The 26592-nt window shown below is 44.2% G+C and overlaps 1 protein-coding gene across 20 annotated transcripts in view; it reads left to right on the top strand.

The window, feature by feature from the left end:
* The window catches only part of MPP4 (MAGUK p55 scaffold protein 4), a 233797-nt gene that overhangs the window by 195396 nt on the left and 11809 nt on the right, over positions 1-26592 (top strand). For 19 of the 20 annotated variants that reach the window (XM_069615485.1, XM_069615487.1, XM_069615484.1 and 16 more), the window contains 2 exons: positions 21901-22009; positions 24634-24768. In XM_069615485.1, the coding sequence (XP_069471586.1) occupies positions 21901-22009; positions 24634-24768 (244 nt within the window). The remainder of the gene's footprint in view (positions 1-21900; positions 22010-24633; positions 24769-26592) is intronic. The other variant, XM_069615497.1, reaches the window with a different exon arrangement.

Raw genomic sequence — 26592 nt, 5'->3', positions numbered from 1 at the left:
GGTCAAGGAGAGCAGAAAAAAACAATAACGATGTCTCGGGAGGATAGCTCAGAGCAATGTGCTCACCTTGGAAGCAAGATGACACGGAGCACCACAGGTTCGATCCCCGGGTCCGAGCTTAGAAACCTCTGGGTATTAAGCGCGTTATAAATAATGGATCATATCAATATAGACCCAGAAGGAAGTTGGGACAAGTGGAGGGGTCGCCATCAATTTTTCTGGGGGACACTGGGACAGTCCACTAAGGCACATCAATCCTCTTTAGAAGAAATGCTCTTGGGGCGCAGATGGAGAAAGTCATCCAGAGGAGAGCAACCCCGGGGGTACAGAATGGCCACTGTGTCCTGTTTCAAGTATGAGCCTCCAGAAGAACATAAGTAGTGGCTGGCGGCTGAAGGATAGTCCAGGGAGGTGTACCATTCTAGCAGTATTAGCATAATTGACCTAAAAACATTTGACCTAAAACATTTGATCTAATTTGTTTGGACGTTTTTTCTATCAAATTTAATTAGAAATATATATGGGGGTGGTTAAGGGTATAGATTAGGTTGAGGGGAAGTGGGAGGGGTTGCAGGGGGTCTCCCCCCCACATTTTAAACTGGAAAAAAAGCTGAAATAAATTTGATCAAATGTGATTAGGTCAAATGTTCTAGGTCAAATAGACCCAAACCATTCAAGCTCTGCTGCAAACTCTCTGCAGTTTCAGTAGCAGCAGGATGCTAGCAGGACACGTGGTAAAAGTGAGGGGGGAAAGAGGAAAAGGGAATAGATCATTAAACACTCGGCACTGGTAACGTCCGCTGCTGCCCTGATCATCCACATGTCATACCCTTGCCCATCAAGCAACAAAAATGCTTGACCTGCCTCCACCAATACATGGCTATATCAGGCTAGCCCTTTGCTTTGGTCATCCATTTGTGCTCAGGCTCGAAAGGCAAGGCCTTCCTAGCAGCATCCGGGAATCCTACCTTCAGATACTCTTGGGCTGCCCTGGTGGCTCTGACCTCAGCACGGGCGTTACAGCATCCATCACCCATATCCCGCACAAGATACCATGCCAGTTTCCTCCATACAATGCTCTGAGCCATCCTGAGCTGCACTGTGCTCACTCCTGGGCAGACCACAGGCAATCAGCCCGTTCCTTACCCTCCGTTCTTATCTTACCTCTGTCTTGTCTTGTAAACGCATCTAGTGCCTAAGGCCTGGAGGCATCTAAGCACTGAGCTCAAGGAGAAGATCAGGCCCAGGAGAAGATTAGGCCAAGGAGACTTCGATTAGAACAAGTAGGTTTTAAGTTTACACCTGAAACTTAAAAGCTGATCTATGTTTCAGAGGTAATGCATGCCAAGATTCTGTAGCTAGGACTTGAAAAGACTACCCAAAGCTCTGGTCCATTTGAATAGGATGGTGCAGAAAGTCTTGCTACTTAGTGAGTGGAGCTAGGACCTGAAAAGACTGCCCAAAGCTGTGGTCCATTTGAATAGGATGGTGCAGAGAGTCTTGCTACTTAGGGAGTGGAGCTAGGACCTGAAAAGACTGCCCAAGGCTCGGGTCCATTTGAATAGGATGGTGCAGAAGGTCTTGCTACTTAGTGAGTGGAGCTAGGACCTGAAAAGACTGCCCAAGGCTCGGGTCCGTTTGAATAGGATGGTGCAGAGAGTCTTGATACTTAGGGAGTGGAGCTAGGACCTGAAAAGACTGCCCAAGGCTCGGCTCCGTTTGAATAGGATGGTGCAAGGAGTCTTGCTACTTGGGGAGTGGAGCTAGGACCTGAAAAGACTGCCAAAAGCTCGGGTCCATTTGAATAGGATGGTGCAGAGAGTCTTGCTACTTAGGGAGTGGAGCTAGGACGTGAAAAGACTGCCCAAGGCTCGGGTCCATTTGAATAGGATGGTGCAGAGAGTCTTGCTACTTAGGGAGTGGAGCTAGGACGTGAAAAGACTGCCCAAGGCTCGGGTCCATTTGAATAGGATGGTGCAGATAGTCTTGCTACTTGGGGAGTGTAGCTAGGACGTGAAAAGACTGCCCAAGGCTCGGGTCCATTTGAATAGGATGGTGCAGAGAGTCTTGCTACTTGGGGAGTGATGCTAGGACCTGAAAAGACTGCCCAAGGCTCGGGTCCATTTGAATAGGATGGTGCAGAGAGTCTTGCTACTTGGGGAGTGATGCTAGGACCTGAAAAGACTGCCCAAGGCTCGGGTCTATTTGAATAGGATGGTGCAGCGAGTCTTGCTACTTGGGGAGTGGAGCTAGGACCTGAAAAGACTGCCCAAGGCTCGGGTCCATTTGAATAGGATGGTGCAGAGAGTCTTGCTACTTGGGGAGTGGAGCTAGGACCTGAAAAGACTGCCCCGGGCTCGGGTCCATTTGAATAGGATGGTGCAGCGAGTCTTGCTACTTAGGGAGTGGAGCTAGGACGTGAAAAGACTGCCCAAGGCTCGGGTCCATTTGAATAGGATGGTGCAGAGAGTCTTGCTACTTGGGGAGTGGAGCTAGGACCTGAAAAGACTGCCCCGGGCTCGGGTCCATTTGAATAGAATGGTGCAGAGAGTCTTGCTACTTAGGGAGTGGAGCTAGGACGTGAAAAGACTGCCCCGGGCTCGGGTCCATTTGAATAGGATGGTGCAGCGAGTCTTGCTACTTGGGGAGTGGAGCTAGGACCTGAAAAGACTGCCCAAGGCTCGGGTCCATTTGAATAGAATGGTGCAGAGAGTCTTGCTACTTGGGGAGTGGACTGATCTAGCTGTGAGGTATGGCTTAAACTTGTGCTGAAGGTACAAAGGTCCTATTCCATGCAATGAATTAATGGCAATGATCGGTGCTTCGAACTTGACTCTGGCAGACAGAGGGAGGTAATGTCATTTCCTAAGAATGGGGGTGATGTGTGCTCTTTGAGGGTACAAGTGACTATGCTTGACACAATACTTTGTGATATTCGCAGGCAGTATAACATCGATTGGGGAGCTCCAGGTAGCAAAGCATTCCCATAATCAATGCAGGAGCTGATGGTTGTTCTGGCTTTGGTTGCACTATAACCCTCTGATGAAAACAGCTTGACCTGCCTTGAAATCCTAAGGTAGTACTTGGAAGAATTCACAACTTCATTGGCTTATTGAGTGATTGATAATGAAAGGTCAAAGTGGACACCGAGATTACATACACATTGTAATTAATATTAACATTCGGAAAAGGGGCTACTTACTAAGGGTCAATTCTCTTGGAGGGCGAGGAGTTCTGGGATACCATTAGACATTATGTCTTGCATGCGCTCAGTCTAAGCCAATTGCAGTCCACCCAGTTTTCAATGCTTTAAAGGGTTTTTGCCTCATTGTTTAGGTAGTCTTTACAATCCCCATGGAGTTGAAAGATTATCATCTGCCTAATTTTGAAAGGGTAAATGCTAGGAGACCCCCAATCATGCAGGGGCCTCAGGTAACCTTTAAGCAGCAGGACAGACAGATAAAACCCTAAGCACCTAGAGGGAGAAAGCGAGGATATTCTTTAGAAACCCACCAAGAGGGCCACCAAAAGTAAATTTTAGATTAGACTGACAATACTAGATACTTAAAGTAGTTTTACACTCCCAGAAAACAGATACATCAATAACCAGAGATTTTGCATTGTGACATAGAAATTTTAGTAGACATAATTCTAATGCCAAATCTTTAAAACTACATTAAAATCGAGAGTAAATGCTGAAATGCCAGTTCTATAGCCTGAAACTCTCAGGACATAAGGGGGCCCCGGGACAGGTGTCTGGGTACTGGTAAGTACAGGTTAATTCACTTCACGAGGAGTCTTAGGTTGGAAAAATATTCTCCAAAGAAATAAAGCAGAACAAAGTCTGTGGGCACATCTTCAGTTCTGAGAAAAAGCCAGGTACGTCTCTGTTCTGCCTCAGACGGGTGGATAAGGTAGCAACGTACCCCAGTGCATAACATAGCAGAGCCTCTTGAAAAGATCCTGTGCCCGGGTCGAGTCCCAGGAGCCCCAGGTTGAAGTGAAGCACAGCAGGATTCAGGCCAATGTAAGTCACAAGGAAAATGTGGTTAAAGCAGAAACCTGTGACCACGGGATATGGGGACCTCTGAGCACAATTCTCTTGAACACCCCAACAGCCCAACACCCAGAGTTAAGTACTTATAGTGGTGGTTCCCGAAAACACGGCTCCAGAATGGTGAAGCACCCTAGTGAGTAAACCTCTTCTTTTTCAGGTAGAATTGCAGGGCCCAAGCATACAGGGACTTGATCCACAGACCAATGACACCCAGGCAAACCAAACCAAGAATATTCAGCCTCCAATCACAGGAGTGAGATACACCAGCCAAGAGAGAAAGCAATGGTGAGGATGGCTCCAGGATGACGGAGGAACCCAACCAAGCAGATTCCAATGGCTTGTAGGGCAAAGCGGGGCAGCCAGCAGAAAATGGTCCCAGGGAGGAAACAAGGTTGGAGGTGACCCGTGAGAGCCACAATGAACGGCAGCGGTGGAGTTGTGGTGCACCACAGCCCTTCTGGATGATGGCAGCTTCGTATTCAAATTCAAGGTGGTAATTCGGTCAATGGATCAAAAACGGTCAGTGTGCAAGGGAACCAGCATGGCCGGTGTTCAGGATCAGGGGACGATGAGTGCTTCCCAGGAAATATGTACAGCAGCCAAAAACAAACACTGGCGAAGAACGTAGGACATGGGACCAAGCTTGTAAGGCAAGATCTGGTCCTAAAATTGCAGCAGCAGCTTTGGGGCAAAATCCTCCAGCAGGCAAGTCAATCTGCACAAAACCCAGAAGAACTGAGGTGGAGTTACAGTCATCCCTGGATATATCGGCTTATCTAAGCCAGGTGCTGATCTAAACCAGTCCAAACCACTAGAGATGGTGCACGACTGGAATCGCCAGGAATCGCCAGGAGCCTGTGTATGCACAAGTGCCATTTTTACCCTGCCTTGTGGTTTCCCCAAAACAAAGAAATGGCCCAGAAACAAAATGAATGAGAGGAGGACTTACAAAAATACATTTGGCTATCAAAATGGTACATTAGGCTACTAATCCGGTAAATCGGGTTGCACCTCTGTTGAAGTCAAAATTAATAAAATGCCACCAGCATTTTCCCTAAAACCACTGTAGGGAAATGCAGTGCTTATAAACCACCCATGTCCTAGCAACCATATAGGAGACCGTAGGACCATAGACTAAAAAAGGAGTGCAGGGGCACTTCAGACGTCCCTTTAACCATAAAAAGAGGCAGGTGGTCCAAACATCCAAAGGGTAAAAAAGCTAAATGTGTTGGGGTCTCTTCTCAAGCAGGGTGAGGCTTCAACCGAAAACAATTGCTCCCACAACGGGCCCAGGATCCCAACGTCCAGTGGTCGTCAGTGGTTCTGCTTCCAGTGATGAGGATCAAAACTCCACAATTATTGACATAGGTTTGGGAAATGACATTGCAAGGGGAGCTTAGTATCCTCTGCCCGCACCTACGTAACTGGAGAAGCAGTGATGAAAGTGCCATTGATATGATATAATAGTTAAATTATATAGCACCTATACACAATGGGCCTCATTACGAGTCTGGCGGTAACCTGCCGGTTTTTCCGGCTCGGTTACCGCCGGACTCTTATTACCATTCCGACTCCGTGATTCCCGGAATTACCGGGACATTACAACCCCGGTGACCCGGGAATTCCAGAGGCGGAATTTGGTAAATCCCCATTCCCATTGAGTCCCATAGGACTCAATGGGAATGGGGACCATGAAAACACCGGCACCATCTCGTGATGGTGCCGGTGTTTCCACGTCTGCCCGCAGGCGTGCGGTGTTAAACCCGCCAGGTCAGACCTGGCGGGAATGACACCTCTACCTGCAGGACTTGAGATCACCCGGTTTGGAAGCAACGGTGGCGGCGGGTTTAACGCCACCGTTATTTCCATACTGGGTGACTCGTAATGAGGCCCAATGTGTTTCAAAGTGCTTCAAGGCAAGGGAGGGAACAAAGGATAATACAATAACATTCTTAAAAGGCCATGAACACCAAGAATGTGAAAAATAACCATCGTACTCGGCCCGGCGACATTTCAGATAGTGCAAGAGCTAAAAGACAGATAGGAAGGAAATGGGAAACAGACAGGCGACTACCGTACTAGGCCTGACAACATTTCTGGTAGAGCCGGAGTTTTATAAGAGGTGAGGGAGAGAGGAGGGGGAGGAACAAAACAAGCGACTATCATACTAGGCCTGACGACATTTCAGATAGTGCTGGCGGGGAGGCACATGTTTAGGAAGGGGGAAGGAGACAAACATTTGTTGCTATCATACTACGTCCAGGGACAATTCAGATAGAGTAAGTGCAAAGAAGAAAGTAAGGGAGGGCGGGAGGAGAGAGGGAGAAATTAACACAGCGGTGCCGCCCAGCTATGAAACAGCCTTTGGATGCAGACGGAGGGAATTACACACTGTTGTGTTATCACATGCTGACTGTGTGCCCTCCATTGTGTGTTACAACGCTGCAGGCAGAGGAAACCAAGAAATGGGGAGGGGGTGCTCGGATGAATGGGCTGAATTGTGCCTTTGCTGGAGAGGGGAAGAGGAGACAATTGTTCTGGAAAAATGGGAATGGTTTCATTCTCTAATCACCCCTGCCACTAAACATTTCGGGAAAACGTGCTTTTAGCAATACCGAGCAGGCTGCCTCTAGCCCCTACAGTATTCTTCATTCCCAAACCAGTCCCCCAGTAGACACGCAAACGTGCCAGTTCTGGGACATTTGCTGGACAATTGATGACAATGTAACGCACAAAAAGCTTGTAAATAGAAAGAAATCCCCATGGCCGGTAAATATCTCGATGTGGAATGTAAGGAACTATATAACGGGCCTCATCACGAGTTGGGCGGTATCCTGACTGGGATACTGGCCAACAGTATTTGCGTTACCGCTGACCCATCCAGTGGTATTACCGCCGGATCACAGGTTGAGCAGTAAACGTTCTTCCCCATTCCCATTGGTCCCAATGGGGAATTTCCGGTGCAATTACCGTCGGCGGCATTACCGTGTGGTAATTACGCAGAAAATCAGAATTTTCCGGCGCATTTACTCCCAGTTTAGAGCTGGGGGTAAATGCTGCCATACTCTTGTTTGAGCAGACCCTTAAATGCAGCGGTAATAGCATTATCGCCGCATTCAAGGGCTACCGCCCAACTCGTGAAGAGGCCCAATATGTTAACTTACCGCTCAGTCCATTTTAAAAATAGTAAAATGTTACATACAGTTCTATTATTTATGCACGTTTTAATGTTTCTGCTGTTAAATGGTTGCCCTATAAAACAAAAAAGTATGATGTGTGTTAGTAAATTGCAAAGCAATAATGACTGTTGGAAGAGTTTATCAACTGTCTCTGCTCTGTGCTGTGAGGACATCTTTCCAGTAACACTCCCAGTAAGAGAGCATCAACATACTTTCTTTCATTGGAGACACATGAATACAGTGGCTGGTGAACTGGGCATCACTTGAAATGTCTTCGCGATGCAGAGCGGCAGAACCCTTAAAAGTCTGTCAGTGTCCTGCTACTTCCTACGTGCCACGTCCCATTCAACAAATGATAGCTAGCTCAGTCCTATTTTTTGTGCTCTCTATGATTTGACTTTCTGGATTTAAAATGGGAAATGTAGAACTTCAAGTCCCAGAAGTCAAAGTAAAAAACGAGGCAATGATACTGTACAGAGCATATCATGGAACCTTGAAGGCAAAATAAGAAGTATCGGCCAAACATGATATTTTCCCATAGGTCCTAAAATGGTTATACACATCTCTAATGTTTTGATTGTAAGTTTGACTGCAGGTCTTTAAGTCGGCCACGCCCCTTTAGGCCACGCCAGCACTCAGGCCACACAGGCTTGTTAGAGCCCCCCTCGGCTTCTCGTCCCTCTAAAAGCCCTGCTAACTTGTAGGCTGTGGAGGGCTATGTCTCAGGTGAAGGTATTCCCAACAGTTACATTTCTGACTGCAGAACTAGGTGGCGTGCATTTTATTCCCAGCTACCTCACGTAACCGAATTGTGTGAACCGAGGCAACTCCCATAATCTCCTTGTGCCTTATTTATTTCTGCAAAAGTTGTGAGCCTGAATTAAGAGTTAGATACAAAAAAGGCACCAAACAACCACTCTTAGAAATGGCATGCCTCCGAAACCCACCGTATGGTGGCACTCACTCATGTTTTCTGCATTTCCACAATGAATGTGAGTGAACCAATGAATTGGATCCCCTGGTCTGTCGTGAGGCAAAGCAAGGATAAGGACTTCAGTGGTCTACTTGCCTAATATAGAGAATTGAACGTTAGCAGGATCCGACAGCCCACATGCATTGTCCCACAGTCAGTGGCATACCAAGTGGGGAGGCAGGAAGGCACCTTGCCCACCCAGTGGGTCTTTTCAGAGCCAGACGGGACACCGGCAGGACAGTGAGGGTGCCGGGCAGGTTCATTCATTGTCCTGGCAACAGGACACCTCCTGTTCGGCACCCTCATTGTTTGAGCAGGAGAGCCTCTCTCGCTGGAGCCTGACACGTTGCTCTGTGTCAACAGAGCATTACAATGAGAGCCATTAGGAACTGATGGGCGGTAGGAGTTACTATTAGCAGGGTCTTTGGTCCCTTAAGAAATGAGAATGGGGGAGATCAGAAGTGAGAAGGGTGCATAATGCTGCATGCTTTATGAAATAATGACTATTGCTTTAAAACCCAAGGGGGATTTGTTAGGCTCACATTAATCTGCATGATGCTATTGTAATGTTTCATGCAGGATGGGGACAATAAAACTATATCCATACTCTTATTGCTCAATATTTTTCTGTGTTGTGTAACATAGTGTAAAGTTAGTTTATTATGAAATGCTAGTTTACTATGTAATGTGGTTTGCTTCCAAGGCATTGCTATAAATAAAGTATTATTTGAGCACCTGAAATGCAAAGCAAAACCTTAATAAATATCTATATCAACTAGACCTTGGAAGATGTGTTCCATTGCTTAAATCGTCCACATCCCAGTTGTGTCTTATCTGCAGCTCTGTAAGTGATTCACTTCATAGCTTATGTTAATATATCATGCTATTATTTTTTTTTAAAAAAGCCTAATGACTATAGAGTTGCTCCATATCATCCAATATAATAAAAGGCCAGATGTATGTTTGTCCGACAGCCGTCATGTGCCAGATTCACCTGTTTCCACCGCTAGAGGGAGCTGTTGCCTTACGCATAAAACAATAGGACTTCAAGTCGAGACTGAGACGGCCCGCTTCGCCTGTTATCACCGCTGGAGGGAGCTGTTGCCTTACACATACAATAATAAGACTTCGAAGTTCATCTTCCAGGCAAACAAAATGTGTATTTCAACAATTATAACATACAATTAACTGCAGAAGAGGGCCAAGACTGGGATACCACTTTGACAGCATACTTCAAGTTGCATTCACTAAGAAAATGTATACATTTTTTTGAAAAAACATATAAACAGAAATTCATTTGATTAAGGCGCTCAATGGAAATTTAACAAACAATGATGAGAAACCTCCACCCAACACAACTTTGGCCTGTGTAAACAGGCTTTTGCACTAGTATACTAATAGTGCAATTCAGTTATTTTGCACCACAGTTATTTGCCACTTGGCTTACTTATGGCAACATATTTTGAAGTCACTTCCACGGTGCCTCCAAGTATCAAAGACTGATGATGCTCCCTGCAATTACCTGTTTTGTTGGTGCAATCCATTTGTAAATTAGGAGGTTTGCATGTATTTTGCCCCACAGAGCCTGGACAGAGCTCTAATAGACGAGTTCCCTGCATCTGTAATGGTCCTGCAGTTTGTTGTTGTAATGTGTATGTGTTAAAATGCCATCTGCCCCTCATGTTACCAAAAAAGTTGATGGGGGTGTGAAGGATACCTCATGGAATCGCATGCACTGAAGGGCACTCTGATGCCCTACCACGTACAAAGTGTCCTGCAAACCCATTTTGTAAATTTGGTCACCCTGACAATGAGGGTGCTGTCATTCGAGCAGAAGCACATGGCAAACAGGTGTCCATGTCCCTCCCTGCTCTGGGCCACTGCAGCATCTGCAGCCTGGAGCGGTGCGGGACACAGACACCAGACAGTTCTGCATGCTCTGCCTTCAGCTCCAGTCCTTCAGAAATAAGTCAGGTCATTTCTTTCTATAGTCGGAGTGCATCCGACTCCAGAAAGAAATGATATAACTTCTTTCTGAAGTTGGACTAGTGAATGCGCTCAGGGTCTTAAGAAAGTAATGTTCTAGTTGCAGCACACGCGTCACCCTGCATCATATGGGTGGCAGGAACGATTGTATGTCAGTTTAGCCTTCATTTTCCAAAGTGTATTTGGGGGGGAAAGTAGCAGGACTTTGTTTGTGGCCCCCCCTTGAACCCCTTAACACTCTTGCAATGCTGGATACTCCTCTGCCCACAGCACCTAACAGCGATAATTTAATTGCCTCACCCACAAACTGGCCAAGCAGATCCGAACCTTTGAGGGTCCCCTTGGTAATCAAGGGGCGACATTTAAAGCTTCCACACTTCAAGGGCACTCTTGAGCACGTCTTGAATCCATCACACAATCATGCACTAATTTCAGTAACACACAACTGTGCACTTGAAAGTGCCTCTCCAGAATATGCTTGGTATTACAGGCAGGTTTTATTCCCACTTTTCATGATCAACACCAAGAAGTGCACGTGTATCCCTATGGCCCCAATTGGACACCCTCCCCTCAAGCCCCTCGAACCTTCCCAATAGTTTTTTCTGTTTTTCTCTATCCTCCTCTAGCTGTACCTACCCTCTCACTTCTCAGCCCTTTTCCTTTCCCCCACAGACCTTGACCTGGTTCCTCATGGCGGGGGCACACTACGCTACTATTCGGAAAACTCTTGGTGCATTGGCACCACTACGGTACTGATGCGCGCAGTACAAAACCTTATTAACAAAACATAACAATGAATTTGCATGGGAACGATTTACATATAAAGATTTTCCATTGAAATTATGTTTTTGTAGTTCTAAAAACAAAAAAACCCAATGCGAGTTTGGTATATGGTGGCTCAATGAGCCGCTCTCTGCATATGTAATTGTCATGTATATAGTGCCCTTTCCCCATTTGTATGGCCTCAATGCGCTTTGTGGTTGGAATGCCCTCTGAGACCGAAGTCCATGTATGGGAGATTCTAAGAGTTAAGTTTAAGATGTTTGTGTGTATTCCACCAGGTTAGGACTGAGGAGCGTTGGCTGGTCCCCAGTAAGAAGCCCTGAGGTCAGGTGCGTGGGTGTTTGCTGATGGCGGATTAGGATATAGTGCTAGTGCAGGAGATGCAATGTGTTCCCAGCTAGACCTCATCTTTTCTGTAGGTTGTCGCTGTATACTAGTGGCTGAGGTGTTGAGGTATATCAGGAGTTTCAGTGCTGTCGGTTATGTGAGCTTCTAGACCGGATTTGCGTAGCCATAGCTGCATTCTAGTGTGCATGAGAGCTGTGCCTGTAGCATGTGTCCACAGACGTGGTATGATAATGATATAATATGATATGTCATTTATAGCGAGCCTGTACACAAGTGTTTCTAGGCGCGACAAGACAAGGGAGGGAAGACAGAGGGAGGACAAGACAAACGATCTTACTAGGCCTTGTGTCATTCAGATCGTGCAAGTGCAACACATACCTCAGTCTCGCATGGATTTTCGTTCAGTGTTGTTCTCTTGGTCTCTCAAGCTTATAGGTCGGTCGTTCGAGGGCATCTTTGGTGGTGTTGGCATACTACCCTTGTGGAGGATCTGGCTGGTGTCATGCTTTTAGTGCAACAGGAGATACATTAAATTAAATAGATCTTGCCACCTATGGCCGAGACCAATATTATTGTTCTAAAGAGCCGTCTAAGTGCTTCTTAGTATATCTCTGTTCCTACCCACCAGCTATTAAGTGCGTTCTGTGCCCAATAGCCCAGATTGAACTGGCACAGTTTCACACTTTCCCTACTGCAACCTGTGGGATTAGCATTCTGTGTGCTTTGGTAGGTCCTTTGATAAATAGGTAGGGACCTACAGTTCAGGGCGACAAAAATAGCTGTCCGCTGTTCAAAATGGGAGGGCTTGGAGGGACGGGTGAGGTATGATCTTCTGTGCGCAGGGGGGAACGAGGAGAGGAGAGTGCAGGTAACTCACGGTGTGCTGCTACGAACGATGCCGGCATCCGCGCTGGTTAGGGAGCGTAGGTGTTAACTTGGTTCTGGGCCAGTACCTATGTGCATGGGCAGAAAGAGAGTGTAGGTTTCTTGCGGTGTGCCACTGTGAACGCTTCCGGCATCCACGGTGGCTTGGAAAGTAGGTGTTATCAAATAGCTTTTATCACAGTGCTAAAAATGGGGAGGAATCCAGCATGAGGCACTACACAAAAAGTGATATTGTTATATCATTTATTTTTCCTTAGACGAAATTCATGTTTTAATAAGGGCATGCCATAGGGTGGCTTTCATTTCTTACTTACTGATAATTGAGACAAAACGTAAGTTATGCATCTGCTTTCAGTGTGAGTGTTCACTTGAGTGACAAGTTTATTTTCTTTCACTGTTAATGCTACTAACATGGAGCTAGAAAGGAAGGTTTCTGGATGATTTCTCATATAATATTCTTAATTGGTTTTAATTTATTCTTTCATAGTTTCATTTAAACTTTTAACACATTTAACAAAGAAAAGAAAACAAGCAATAAAATATCATATCATCCTCAATATTCATACATTTTCTATGATAAAAGACATAATTCTTCTATGTCAAATAACATAACTCTCTGATTTCTTATTTGGCCATTTGGATTTCTAGTCTGAAGATAGAGCAACAAATCTCCTATTTGCCTCTTTCCAGATTGCCCAGTCCGCAGCCGAGATAAGCGTAGATTTTTCTCCCAGTGTGGCTCAAAATTGATATTCAGTAACATCATCTAAATGAACTACAAAGTTGCCATAACCTTTGCGGCAGCAATCAGTGAGGGAATCACATGCCGTTACTTAATGTCTGCTGCTTTCCACTTCGGCTTGGTATAATCGTCAGATGTTGTCTGTATCTTCCATTTTCTTCCAATTTGCACAGTGTTCTCTAGTAGGTAGAAAATGTAGCCTCAAAAAGATTATAAAGCGTTTTAATTCTAGAGAACATAGCTTAGTCAAGTAACTCTGTGGTTTGTATATAGGAAAACCTTGGTGGGAATATCCCTTACATCTTTGTTTTGTATGAAGGGTATCAATGTTATTTATCCTATCCCAAAGTTTTGCCTTCATTTTTTATTTCTTCTCAAAGTTTGGGTCGATTTTAATCGTATATTTATCTATGCCCACTTCTTCGAAAAAGGTTTCTGTAGAATGTTTCAGGTCTATTAAGAAGGCATTCTTGTTTACCAAACTGTTGTGGTTTCCCCATATAATGTATACAGCTGATTGGAATTGGAATTTGCTTGCCAAAGTTCCATATATAACATTGCCCTGTGTACTTGCCAGGATGATCTTAAGGACACCACTCCAAATTCAAGTCTTAAGGCCTCCACCGCAGTGGCGTTTGGCAGATTCATGGCTGTTCGCAATATCTTCCCTTCTAGTCCATCTAGCCGTTTCGTCATTCTGTGTGGTAGAGATTCCAATGCATACATGATTCCTGGTATTATCACTGTCCGATAGATTTCTATGAGACCCTGAATGTTATATCCGCCATGGTGGATTATATAATGACATACAGTCATCCACTTTTTCCAAGATTTCGCTGTTATGTGAATTTTATAGTATTTCTCATCTGGGTTGTTCTTTATTGGGATTCATCTACATTTTTCAGCCTTCTGTCCTTTAGTTTCCACCTCTTTAATTTAGATCGTTTACCACTTTTTCCCAAGATCATGATTTTGGATGTTGATGTATTTATGGTCATGCATAAGCAACTAATGCATCCGATGATCGCTGAAGGCCGAGCAGGGTTTTATCTAACAAGATAATATCATCCGCATAGGACAGCCATGGCACATGTGTTCCATTTATCTTGGGTGGGTATTTGTTTGTTGAGTAAAGTATAGTATTCTAATGTATCTCCTTCTTGAGCTGTGAGCCTCACCTCTGTAATACCCCCAACTCGGATGCAGAACTCTAAGCCAAAGCAGAGAACTATTTCTGACAAACAAATAATTATTTATTTACCTGGGTATTGCAGTATACAGTTGCAATCGATAAGGCATGCATATAAAACTATATAAATAAATAAGTTATAAACAATTGTATGTAACGGGTACCATTACACTATTACAAACTTAGAAAGAAAATGCACCCCAAAACTGTTTCAAAAATATAACATAACCTTATATGTCAAAAGTTCTCTGTGTGGATAGCAATCGGGTTAAGTGCTCATCTCTGACATGGGGCAATCCTGAATTTCTCAAGTTCGAATACCGGCAGTGCTAAATGAGCCGTTCATCCTTCAAAGCTTGATATATTAAGTGCCATTAAATTGGGTAATATTAACAGTTTTTATTACAGTGTTTAGAATCGGGAGGAATCCAGCATGAGGCACTAATAAAAATGATATTGTTATATCATTCGTTTTTTTCTTAGACGAAATTGATCTTTTAACCTAAGTTATTCATAAAAGAGATGTCTAAGTCCAGTGCAAAGCAACAACACAGTACCATCTCAATATTCGGCACCCCAGAATGCAATGTGTTATAATAAAAGAGAAATCCGGAGCAGCTCTGGTTGGCTGCCGGCAGATGCAGCCTCGCCACTGCAACTACTGTCCATTCCTTCCTCATCTAGATTATACAGGAATAGCCACAAGTCACTGAACCGTGTTAAGAATGCATAGAAAAATTTCTCGGGCGAGAGCACGGTTGCAAGGATGAAAAGCTAGCATTTTGCACTACCTCTTAGACCAAAGGGCATTGCAACTGATCTTTATTGAAAGATCAAACCACAATGTTATTCAATAAACCAGAAATGGCAAGTCTCGGACTCGGGTATGTTCTCTGTCTCAGATGCTGCAGGTCCTTCCCAGCTGTGGGGATATATTCTGGGCACATGAAACTGAGGGTAAGAGCCATGGTGGAGAACTGCAGCTAGTCTTGAGTCTCCAGCATAGATCTCCTCTTAGACTCGCAAGCCTGGAATATCCTTCTGCTGCCGGGGGAGACCAGAGGCCCCCCCCACCCCAGTGGGAGAATATTTGAAGGAGCTGCACTGAAGAACTTCGAGCTACTGAAAAGTAATTTTTCTTTCTCCTTAATGAGATCCTTTCCAAATTCACAAGGGGGGCAGTCAAGCTTGCAAATTTGGGACAGATCCTCAAGTAACTTCTCTTTGCAAGCTTGATCGTCTTTTCAGATTCACGTGTAAAGATACTCTCCCGCCTACTTTGCAAAGGATATTTTCAATGGCGCAATGGGGGGTATTCTCAACTTGATATGTAATCCGAGAATCACAAGCTGGCAACTGCAACTATAGGCATATAGCTTCTCCAGCATGGATCCCGCAAGAGTGAAATAACTATGCAGGCGCAGTGACCCCGCTTTGGAACTAAAGCTGGGGGCCCCCATTCACAGTGCAACGTAGGCTTCATGGCCTGAACCGCACCTCGCGCTCGAATCGGCGTTATTTTCAAAAAAACGCAAACTTCGCCTGGCAATTGCATGCATGCGACCCTCAAGCATGCTAAATAATTCTTATGCCCAGGAGATGCCCCATATGCACCGGAAAAGCACCTACCCAGTGCCACCATTGCCTCACACGAGGCTACCTTCCTTGTAAGATGGCCGCCAGGCTTCACAGTCTAGCTGCCTGCCCTGTCCCGGCCGCCTGACCCGTGCCAGACAGCCCATTGGCCCACACTTCCCTCTTTGCAGCCAATCGGTCGCCGGAAGGCGATCGCCGAACCAGCCCTCCAAGGACCACACTCAAAGGAGTAGGACCTGTCCTGAGCCTGTCCAGAGTATGGCTAAAGGCTAGGCCAGGACTCCTGCTCAGCGATCGTCGCCAGCCCGACAAGCGACGCCTCCCTGTTACCACGGTAAGCTTAACAACACGCTCCCTAACGTAAGCGCAATCTAGTTATCCTTCAAACTACAATCTTTCCCTCTGAACATTAAATCACGAAGTACTGCCTCTCCGAAACGCCCTGAGCTACAAATTTGTTTTCTCTTGCCATGCAATACGACCCTACAACAACAAGTACTTTGCCCACACGTTGCATACAACACTCCCCCTGACTGTCAGCAGTGAGGAAGCTACTGCCTGTACACTGCAACCTTGCCCTTGCTAACGCTGCAAAGTGAGAGGATTCCACACTGCACATTTGTTCTGGTGCCATGTAGAAATGATAACACCTGTATCCTAGGCAAACTTGCACGGTCTAACTTCACCTCTTCTGCACTTCCCTTCCTAGCCCCTACAGTAAAAATCGAACTTAGGTGAACCTTGCTGTACTGTTACTGCCTCCTGCCCCTGCTTTGCATATACCTACATTGCCTCATAGCAAAACTCGCACTCAGATGAACTGTGCTGGTGTTACTGTATATTGCTCCTGCCTGCACATTCCTACTCAGGCTTTTAGCTGCCTCATGCCTCATGCCTACTTAGCCTATAGCAAAACTCCCATTTAGATGGACTGTACTAGTGCTACTGCATATTGCTCCTGTTTGCACATGCCTACTAAGCCTATAGCAAAATTTGTATTTAGGTGAACTGTGCTAGTGTTACTGATTATTGCTCCTGCTTTGCACATGCCCACTTAGCCTCTTAGAAAAACAGTATTTGATGAACCTTGCTTGACTACTGCTACATGCCAGCTCTACCTAGCCTCCAGCACAATCGTACTTAGGTGAACCCTATTGTGTTACTGAAAATGCTAATTGCTCCTGCCTTGCACATGCCCATTTAGCCTCATAGCAAAACTGAATTTAGGCGAACCTTTACCTGACTATTGCTACATGCCGGTGCCACCAAGCTAGAGAACATTGTACCTAAGTGAACCCCACTGCGCTACCGCTACACGCTAGTTGCTAGGCTAATGTGACCAATGACTCTAGGCAACCTTACTGCCTATTTGTACCCATTCTGCGCATGTCCTAGTAACCTCTCAGCGCAATCGGGAACCTAACTTAAAATAATTTAATTTAACTTAAAGAACCCTTAGCCACCTACATCTACTTGCACACTCCTGCCACTATAGATGATCTTGAACTTAGGCGAACCTCACATCATGAGCAAAAACCCCAACACTCAGTCCATCCTACTCACAATGGCGCTCCTCACTATCTTGGCAGCCGCCTCCCTTAATGCTAACCCTCCCCTGGATAGAAACAACAGACTCCGGGCAAGGCTACCCCGTATTTACAAACTCAAAAGAAACAACACTACTATCAGATTCCACCCTACTTCACACCGCTTAGCCAAGTGCGCACAAACAACTAAAAAAGAAATTCCAAACCCAATGCCTACCAAAGTCCAAACAAAGAAGTACCTTAGCCACAGCCAGCGCTCAATTAAACCCACACAGAGCTGCAGCCAAAAAAGTTCCCTGACACTAACAGGATCTCTCATTAACGCGAGATCCATGGTTGACCACGCCTCGGAAATCTCTGAAATTCTAAGTAACGGTAAGCTGGACCTGCTCGCTATCACTGAGACATGGCTCCGTGAAGCGGCAGGCCCCACTCTGATGTTAGCTATACCTGACAATTACAACATACTCAGAGCTGACAGACCTTAAACTAAAGGTGGTGGCCTAGCCATCATCTCCAAAAACACCCTACCTATGAGACTAGCCGACTCACCACCTTGCTCATTGTGTGAAATACTCACAGCCAAACTACAACTTTCCAACAACCGTACCATGACCATCCATCTGATCTATAGGCCTCCAGGACCATTAGGGACATTCGAGGAGGACCTCACTAATCTCATAGCGAATAACACGCAAACCCACTCCCAAACGCTAGTGATGGGTGACTTCAATATCGGCTTCAACGACCCAGACAACAAGCATGCCCACACTACAGCCTCTCTACTGAACGACCATGGGCTTACCCAAAAAAATCCTTTTACCTACCCACATTAAAGGCAGAACCCTCGACTGGGTATCTCAACTCAATTGTAACATCACCATCTCTGACATTGTCCCTCAACTTTGGACAGACCACTACTTAATCAACTTTACTGCCTCACTTGACCTTCTTACTCCTAAAATTATCAACATGATACCCACCCTACCCACTAGGAGTAAAAAAGACATCTCTTCTGAAAAACTCATCCCACTTCTCCTCCCTGCCATTAATGGCCTGGAGAATAACATTGATCCAGCCACACTAGTGGACACCTTTAACTAGCCATGATCAAGGCTCTAGATACCATTGCCCCCTTAAAACTGCGTACAGGCAAGCAAGTAGGGGCACCTGAACGCCTGGTTCACCCCCCAACTAAATGAACTTAGAAATCAGAAAAGGAAATTACAAGCCACCTGGCATAAATCGCCTACTGATAGTGATAAAGCTAAACTAGCCCAACTATCTAAACACTATAAGAAAGAAATCACAATCACAAAGAAAAACCTATTTAATGACAGAATCACAAAGGCCCAATCTAGCACAAAAGAGATTTTCTCCATCCTCTGTGAAATGGAAATCCCAATACAACCAACTGATTCTTTCCCAAAGGAAAGACATGGTGCACTAATATACAGAGTGCCTTGACTAATAAAATCTCCTCCATCCAACTCAAAATAATCTAAAAAAAGACTCCTTGCTCACCGATAACCAACCACCACCACCACCTCCGGAGTACAACACTAGTCCACCATTTAGCTTCAAGACTATCTCTATCATTGACACCGAAAAGGTCATTCTCTCCTTGAAACCCTCCAACTGCAAGGGTGACAGTTGCCCAGCGCAAATAATCAAGGACGTAGCTAGAGACCTAGGAGACCTAGCTCCATTCATCTCAAAGCTAAGTAATTCCTCCTTCAAATCAAATACGGTACCGACTAACCTGAAAGAATTCTGGGTCCTCCACTTACTGAAAAAGCAAACCCTTGACCCTTCAATACCCACAAACTATAGACCCATTACAACGGTACCCTTCTTACTCAAAATTGACAGGGTAGCTTATCTAAAATTCAAGACTACCTTGAAACTAATCACTTGCTAGGATCTCGACAATCAGGATTCCGCCCCCTCCATGGCACTGAAACAGCTTTGCTAGACCTCAAGACTAAAATTGAGGAACTAAAGGACAATGGCAAAACCACCTTGCTACTTCTGTTGGACTTGTCAACAGCCTTCGACTTGGTGGACCACGCAGTGTTATGCAGCCACTTAAGACTCGCTGCCAACTTCACAGGAGAAGCCATTGCCTGGGTGCAATCCTTTTTAGCCAATCGCACAATGAGAGTTTTCTCTACCTCCTCTTGCGCCGATCCCATCCAAATCTCCTACACAGTCCCACAGGGATTCTGTGTCTCACCAACGTTGTATAACATTTTCACTAAACCACTATTCGACAAGTTGGACAGACTGGGTGTCACCTACACTAATTATGCAGATGACACCCAGATCCTCATACCCCTTTCGGGCAACTATGAAGAAGACCTGGCTATGGTGAACAAAATATACACCCTCATTCAGGCTTGGATGGCAACCCATGGCCTCTGCCTGAATGACGATAAGACTGAGATACTACTCCTCGGCTCCAATTCTAATCTAAAAAAACTAATCCCAAATTACAAATCCTTTAACATTGACAATAACATCATTAAGGTCCTGCCGGAGGTTAAAACGTTAGGATTCTACCTTGAGTCCTCTCTCAACCTAAAAAAGCAAGTCAACTCTCTCTCCTCTACTACTGCCTACACTTGCAAATTAATCAGAGCCGCTAGACCATTCCTGTCTAAAGACAGCTGCATTACCCTGGCAAATGCGCTCATCATGTCCCGACTTGCTTACTGTAATGCCCTATACTCAGGAGCCAACAAGTATGTCACTGACAAACTTCAAAGATTGCAGAACAACGCTCTTAGAGCAGCGTTAAACATACCTCATAGAGAGCAGATCTCTAAATTTAGGAATGAGGCCCACTGGCTAAAAATAAAAGACAGAATCTTCCTTAAAACTATATCCCTCACCTCCAAATGTCTCAACACACTAGCACCTCCCTACCTTTTGGAAAAAATCACTATGAAAACCGCCATCAGACCACTGAGATCTGCCAATACTTTCCTGCTTGACACTCCCAGATTTAAACGCGCTACGGCAGGAGGAACTAGCTTCCCAGTCAAAGCTGCACAAACATGGAACTCACTCCCTGCTGACCTTAGATGCCCTCTCCCGTACACCAGTTTCAGAATTAACGCCCTCAAATGGCTTCGCTCGAATGACCTATAACATCTCTCTTTCCTGACTTGCACAACTCAAACTCTTATGACAGACTTTCCTGTTCTCCCAAGTGCAGCTATAGGCCACCCATCTGGTGTTTCACTTCATTTTCTGTAGTATACGCTATTTTTAAGAATGGCTGTCACTAATCCTGCATTGCACCTGACTCCCATACTGTAATGTAATCTACGTAATCTATGGAATCTATGTAATCTATGCACGTACCAACTATTTAACACTGTAACTAAGCTTCGCGTATTCTTGTACCACTGCGCCCAGCTGCCCTTGGGCTTGGTGCGTATTATCAAATAAATAAACAAACGAGGAAACAGGCCTTTTCCTGCAAAGCACGCTATCTCTGGAACAATTTAACAAATGAAGATAAGACTGCCCTGTCCACCTTGCACTTCAAGAAGGACCTAAAGACGCTGCTCTTCAAAGAGGATCTCTCCAATCGCGGATTGCTCCACTCAACCCTACTTTTCCCCTCCCCAAACACCCATCATCCAGTTTCCCCTGCCCATTCCAACTCCTCCATACCTGCAATCCTATTGGTGTTTCCCCCATGTACAGCGCGCCATTGCTTCCCAATTAAGTTTGCGATTCATAAATCCCATACATACATAAAAATGGTATACAATCTTTATATAAAAAATTATATACTGAATCACTTGTATCTAAACATATACCTTAAAAACCCTTATATCGCATATATTTATGGTCGGGTTAAAGGGTTCATTTTTTGGGGGAAACGGTCGGGATGGGTTTTTAGGGGTCGTAAACAGGTATTTGGGGGGACACCCCTCAAAAATAAAAATGACATAAAAAAAATAAAAATTCATTATTCAGGTTTTCAAGATATATGTTTCGATATATAAGTAATTTGGTATTTAATACCTTGGTATAAAGACATGTAACCCATAAAAACCTACATACAAAGATATTCACATGCTGAAAACGCTCCCCCGCCATTGCGGGGGACCTAGAGGCCGTTCTTGGGATTCTGCAAATTATTAATTTTTCCGGAGAACTTAAGCTACGACAGATCTCTGTATTAGGCAAAACAACTAAATTGTGATGGCACTTGGTACAGCTGACATTGCTCAACATAGAATGTGATATTGAACACATCTGTGAAGAGTTGGATTTAACAGAGCCATGAAAGTGATATTGTTTTTTAATGATTAACTAACTTTTAAATCCCAGAGTTAAAAAACATTTAGATCTGGGAGATTAGAAATTGTTTGTGGAGTGACATCATTACCAAAATAATTTCTCCCCAAAAGGATTGCCATACAGTCTTCCTTTTAAAGTTAATCCTGCAGTGCCACTATGTGATCACTATGTTACAATAACGTCATAAGTCCATGAGATAAAAAACAAATACAAATGAATACATGTGAGTGATTTTGCAAAAGGAAATGGTTTTTCATATCTTACTGAAACTCTGGTATCTGAATTTGTCTCGAAGATTCCTGGAATATGGAGAATACAAGGGAAACCTCTACGGCACCAGTATTGACTCTGTACGAGCAGTTCTTGATGAAGGAAAGGTCTGTCTAGTGGATCTGGACCCACAGGTAAGATGAGAAAACAAGAACATCCTACTTTTGGTACATAGATTGGAGACTGATAGTTGGGTGCAATTATGTCTGTTTGTAGGATATTTGTCAATAAACTATAAGTCAGGAAGCGTGAAATATTTGCATTATATAAGGTTTCAGGGCGTTAGTGGCAACAGTAAAATTGTGAAATTGATTGGAGAGAAACATGCCTCAGGGCCCAGCGCGCACTATAAATGAATAAACAACTACAATTACAAAAATTACAATTATTTTGCTTAAAACAAATGTCTGTCTTATTTCATCTTAATCAGCCTTCCATTTTATGAAATGCCTTTAACCCTAAAAATAGCTTGTGACATCATAGCATTGAAGCTTGGGCTGTCTGCAGTTGCTTTAAGGTAGCAAACTTACAAGAAAAAGGTGTGTAATTTCTATTACTCCCCACCAACAGACGTACACACCTGTCAATAATACCTGCCTCTCACATTCATAGACGTTTATAGCTGCAGAACATGCTCACCCACCTTCGTAAATAGTGATCCTTAAACAAATAGATACAGTACTGTTGCAAATGTATTCAGGCCAAATTGACTGTGCAGAATAAAAACCATAGTGTCAACTTTCTAAAACTTATTTTTACAAAGATTTGACTGGCATCCAAACATCACAATAGAAACATGTAACCCTTGCAAACAGTTATATTCAAAAGCTAGTGCACATCAACAGTATGCTTCTCTCAGCACTCGGCCATCGCCAACTGTAATAACCTTGAGGCTAAAGGGATTTTATCCAAAAGGAGCTTCTCCCATAGGCAAGACAACGCTAGAAGTGCACGAAAATGATTCTTAATTTCCTTTTTTGCTGGTGAGTTGTACATGGAGATAGGATGCACCCTCTGCAGCCCCGTCCCCGCATCCCTGGTTAGATCATTATTCAGGATCATTCTCTCATGATTTTCTAATGAACTCCATTGGATAAACCTTAGCATCATTGCCATTTCCATTTTCTCTTTAGTAGCAGTATACTCTAAGATTATTTCTTCTTGACCTATTTTCAAGGTCGTCTACTTTTTATTTCGGTCTGTCTCTTTGCTTTGCAATAGATCTGTCATTCCTCTTCGCTCCGTCCCCTGATAAAGATTATCAGTGTTCTGGTGTGTCTGCCGCCAAATCTTTTAATTGGTTTGAGAAAGGCATTGCTCCTTTCCTAGGGGTCCTGCTCAGATGTATTGAATTATTTTGTGATTTTCTTCCCCATAGCGACCCTTTCGATTAAGAAATCATCTCGGAGAAAGACAGGGCCCTCACATGGATGGAAATCTGTTTGGAGGGTTTGGGGGCAAAGCACAATGCTGGGGAAAAACAGGACCGTGGAAGGGATCCAACAGGTGGTAGAACCCAGTGGATACAAGTCTATATGAAACCAATAGTGAGCCGCCAGATACCTCGATCCTCTCACTGGCTCCTTAAACACTCAAGCGGGCAATGCGATAGGAACAAGGCGTATGAAGACGGGCATCTTCAAGCGAGACATCATTCTAAAGTAACATATCAGAAAGGTACAGCACACATTGGTGTTTGGAGCAGGATAGCACACAATATATCATTCCTTACGCCAGCCTTAATAAAAGCTCCAAATGCCAATCACATCCATCAGTGGCAAAACAACACTGAAGCTCCAAATCCCAGCCCACTGCCCAGCATGGCGTTCTGGCCCCAGCACACCATTCCATCACAAGGAACTGGGCTCACAGTGAAGCCAGGCTGCCTAAGATGACCTGAACTACTATGATGACACGGATGGCCCTGCGTGCTGTGATGGTCAGAATGCATAGGCACAACAGTAAAGTGTATTTTAATATTTTAAGATGTATCACACACTCTTCCTATTGCAGGCATTGGCCCACTGTCTTTTTCAAATACATTTTGGGACATTCCTTTGACAGTTTTTATAATATGCATGTACATAAAGACCAGACTTTGTGACATGGTATTCTGAATGACACCGAACTAGAGCCTTCTGCTATGGCAACATAAAGTCTAGCCCCAATCACGCGCTGTGCATGCAGGAACATACATGCTCTGCAAGCCTCCGCAGGACATTCTACTCCAAGGTTTACCTTTGTTTCTATAGGAACCCTGGCACCTTGGCTGTTGCTGTAAAATATCACCACATCTAGTTCCAGTTGTTCTTTACTATTTGTAAACCTGTGCTTCTATTTATATATATACTGATGAAACCAACAGCTACAATTAAATGAAATAACAGTATTGCGTGACGTAAAAGTCCCACAGTGTTCTTGGAGATGTGATGTCTGCCCACATACCACTCAACCTATTGAGCCTCCAAGGCGGGTGATGTCTAGTCTTTTTGCTGGTGATCCCATTGAAGTCAATGTGAGAAACCATGTACATCGATGGGGATCAAAGTTGGCTGGCACTGTGTCCTCATTGTGCTCTATACAGGCATAAGGCTTGCTAGGATGGTGTGAATGAGTCCAACATGAGTGACACCCTCTAAACGAGGGCGGGTTGAGGTGTATTTGTCAGTGGCCAGCGAGTTGAGGTGTATTTGTCAGTGGCCATAGTTATAAAATACGTCGTGCATGCACATTTATCGTTGTCTTGTTTCCTCGGTAGAGCATTCAAGGGGTCCGTAATCATGAAGTGAAGCCTTACGTCATCTTCATCAAACCGCCCAGCGTGGGATGCATGAGGCAGACGCGGAAGAATGCTCGAATTATTACTGATTATTTTGTTAACATGAAGTTCAAGGTAATGTGTGCGAGTGGTCTGATGGGGAAATTGGATCTGCGTCACACAATATACCCATAGTCCTTTTGTGTTCAGAGAGTGTACTTGCTTTATCCAGGAAACAACCATTTACAATGCAACAGAGGTGTGCTCATGCCAGGAGACGGCACCGCTAACTGGCTCAGCAGTTACACTAGAGATGGGAGAAGCAATGAGTGTCCCATAGACAACCTTTTCGATGACCCAAGAGCAAGATTTGAGAAGGAAAGAATGGGAGGATTCAGTTTTCCGATAGAGTTGCATCCGGATGAGGGATATATTAGGAGGGAGTAAGCAAACATAGCAGATAAGTTTTAATGTTAATAATTTGAGTACTTGCGGTGGGTCAGTTAGCCACGAATGCAGAAGTAATAAAAACATCAGCCAATTGACTTTCTATGGCATATATTGTAGAAAGGAAAAGTGGACCACTTGGTTAATAGTGTTGTCAAATGCCAATTTTCATTCTTCTTGGTCCCTCCTATATCAATCAATTTTTGAACAAACTGACCCTCATTTGCAGATCTAAATCGTCTATTTCAGCCCCAAGACTCTTACGATGAATATTTCTGATACGGAAAGACGCGTAAGACCCCAATATGTATTTATTTGCTTATTTACTTGAACGTGTTTATAGGGAGCCTTCATTCAACGTGCCTTGGAAATCAATAAAAACAAGATAACAATCCAAGAGTTTTAACATTACCGAAGTATGACTGAAAAACTAAAAGAGATGATCACAACGCAGACTCCATAGCAGTGAATCAAAGCAACACATTAACCAGAAGAAGGAAGTACATACATGTTGAGATGCATTTTAAACAAAGATAAAGTAGGAGAGGAGCAAATATCCAAAGGCAAAGCATTCCACAATTTGGGAGTAGGAAGCTGAAAAGAACAAAATTGGAAAGAAGCAAAAGCGGGGTGAGGGGTAGAAAGAAGACAAAATGGAGGGAACAATTTCGCGCCTTGAAACACTTGTGTATAGGCGTGTTATAAATGCGATATCATATCATAACAATGCAGAGTAGTGGGTATATGCAATAATGACGGTATTTCCAATTTAACAAAACAAATATGTTCGATGTGCCTAATAGTGTAAATACTGCAACTGTAAGTAGACATGTTCATGATGGTTTTGCCAATATATGCCAGCATTGCCAAAAACACTTTGTCTTGCCCTTCTGTGCAGTCAATGGCCTCCTTGCCCTTGCACGTGCATAAGATGTGGTGTAAACATGCTTTTGAGATTGAGAGGTAAAGTGATCTTCTTTCCTCTTTCCAAAATCATATTGCATCCACTTAAGTGGGTGTACGACACTGCACGCTCACTTTGGAAAAGTCTGCCTTTTATACAAAGACAATTACATGCATTCTTATAACAAGTGTAATATATATTGCAAAATAAATAGTTGCATATACTTATGTTAAAGAAGTCTTCTACACATGTGACAGGGTCCCCTGCCCTTAGGCAGGGGGCAGTTACAAGGTGGTCGCACAGACCCTTACTGTGCCTATCAGGACACCCTAAGTCACCTGGATCAGTTTGGAAAACCCAAGGTCCAAGAACTGCAATTTACAGAACAAAATAGAAGCTTGTAAAAAAAGTGCAAACATAAACAATTCATAGTTGTACATGCAGCAACCTCATGCATAATATTTCCTATAAATAATGGAAAATTATTTCCCCTCTGGACTTTTTTGACAAGGTTTTATTTTGTGCTATATGTTGATGTTTGGTCTATTTGAAATCCTTGTCTGTATTGGACCCCCAGCCCCTGCCCCCCTCGGTTGGTAAACCCATAC

Source organism: Ambystoma mexicanum, chromosome 9, assembly GCF_040938575.1.
Source record: "Ambystoma mexicanum isolate Mex_15411 chromosome 9, UKY_AmexF1_1, whole genome shotgun sequence".
Classification (NCBI taxonomy): Eukaryota; Metazoa; Chordata; class Amphibia; order Caudata; family Ambystomatidae; genus Ambystoma; species Ambystoma mexicanum.
This window is presented reverse-complemented; position numbering and strand designations above follow the sequence as displayed.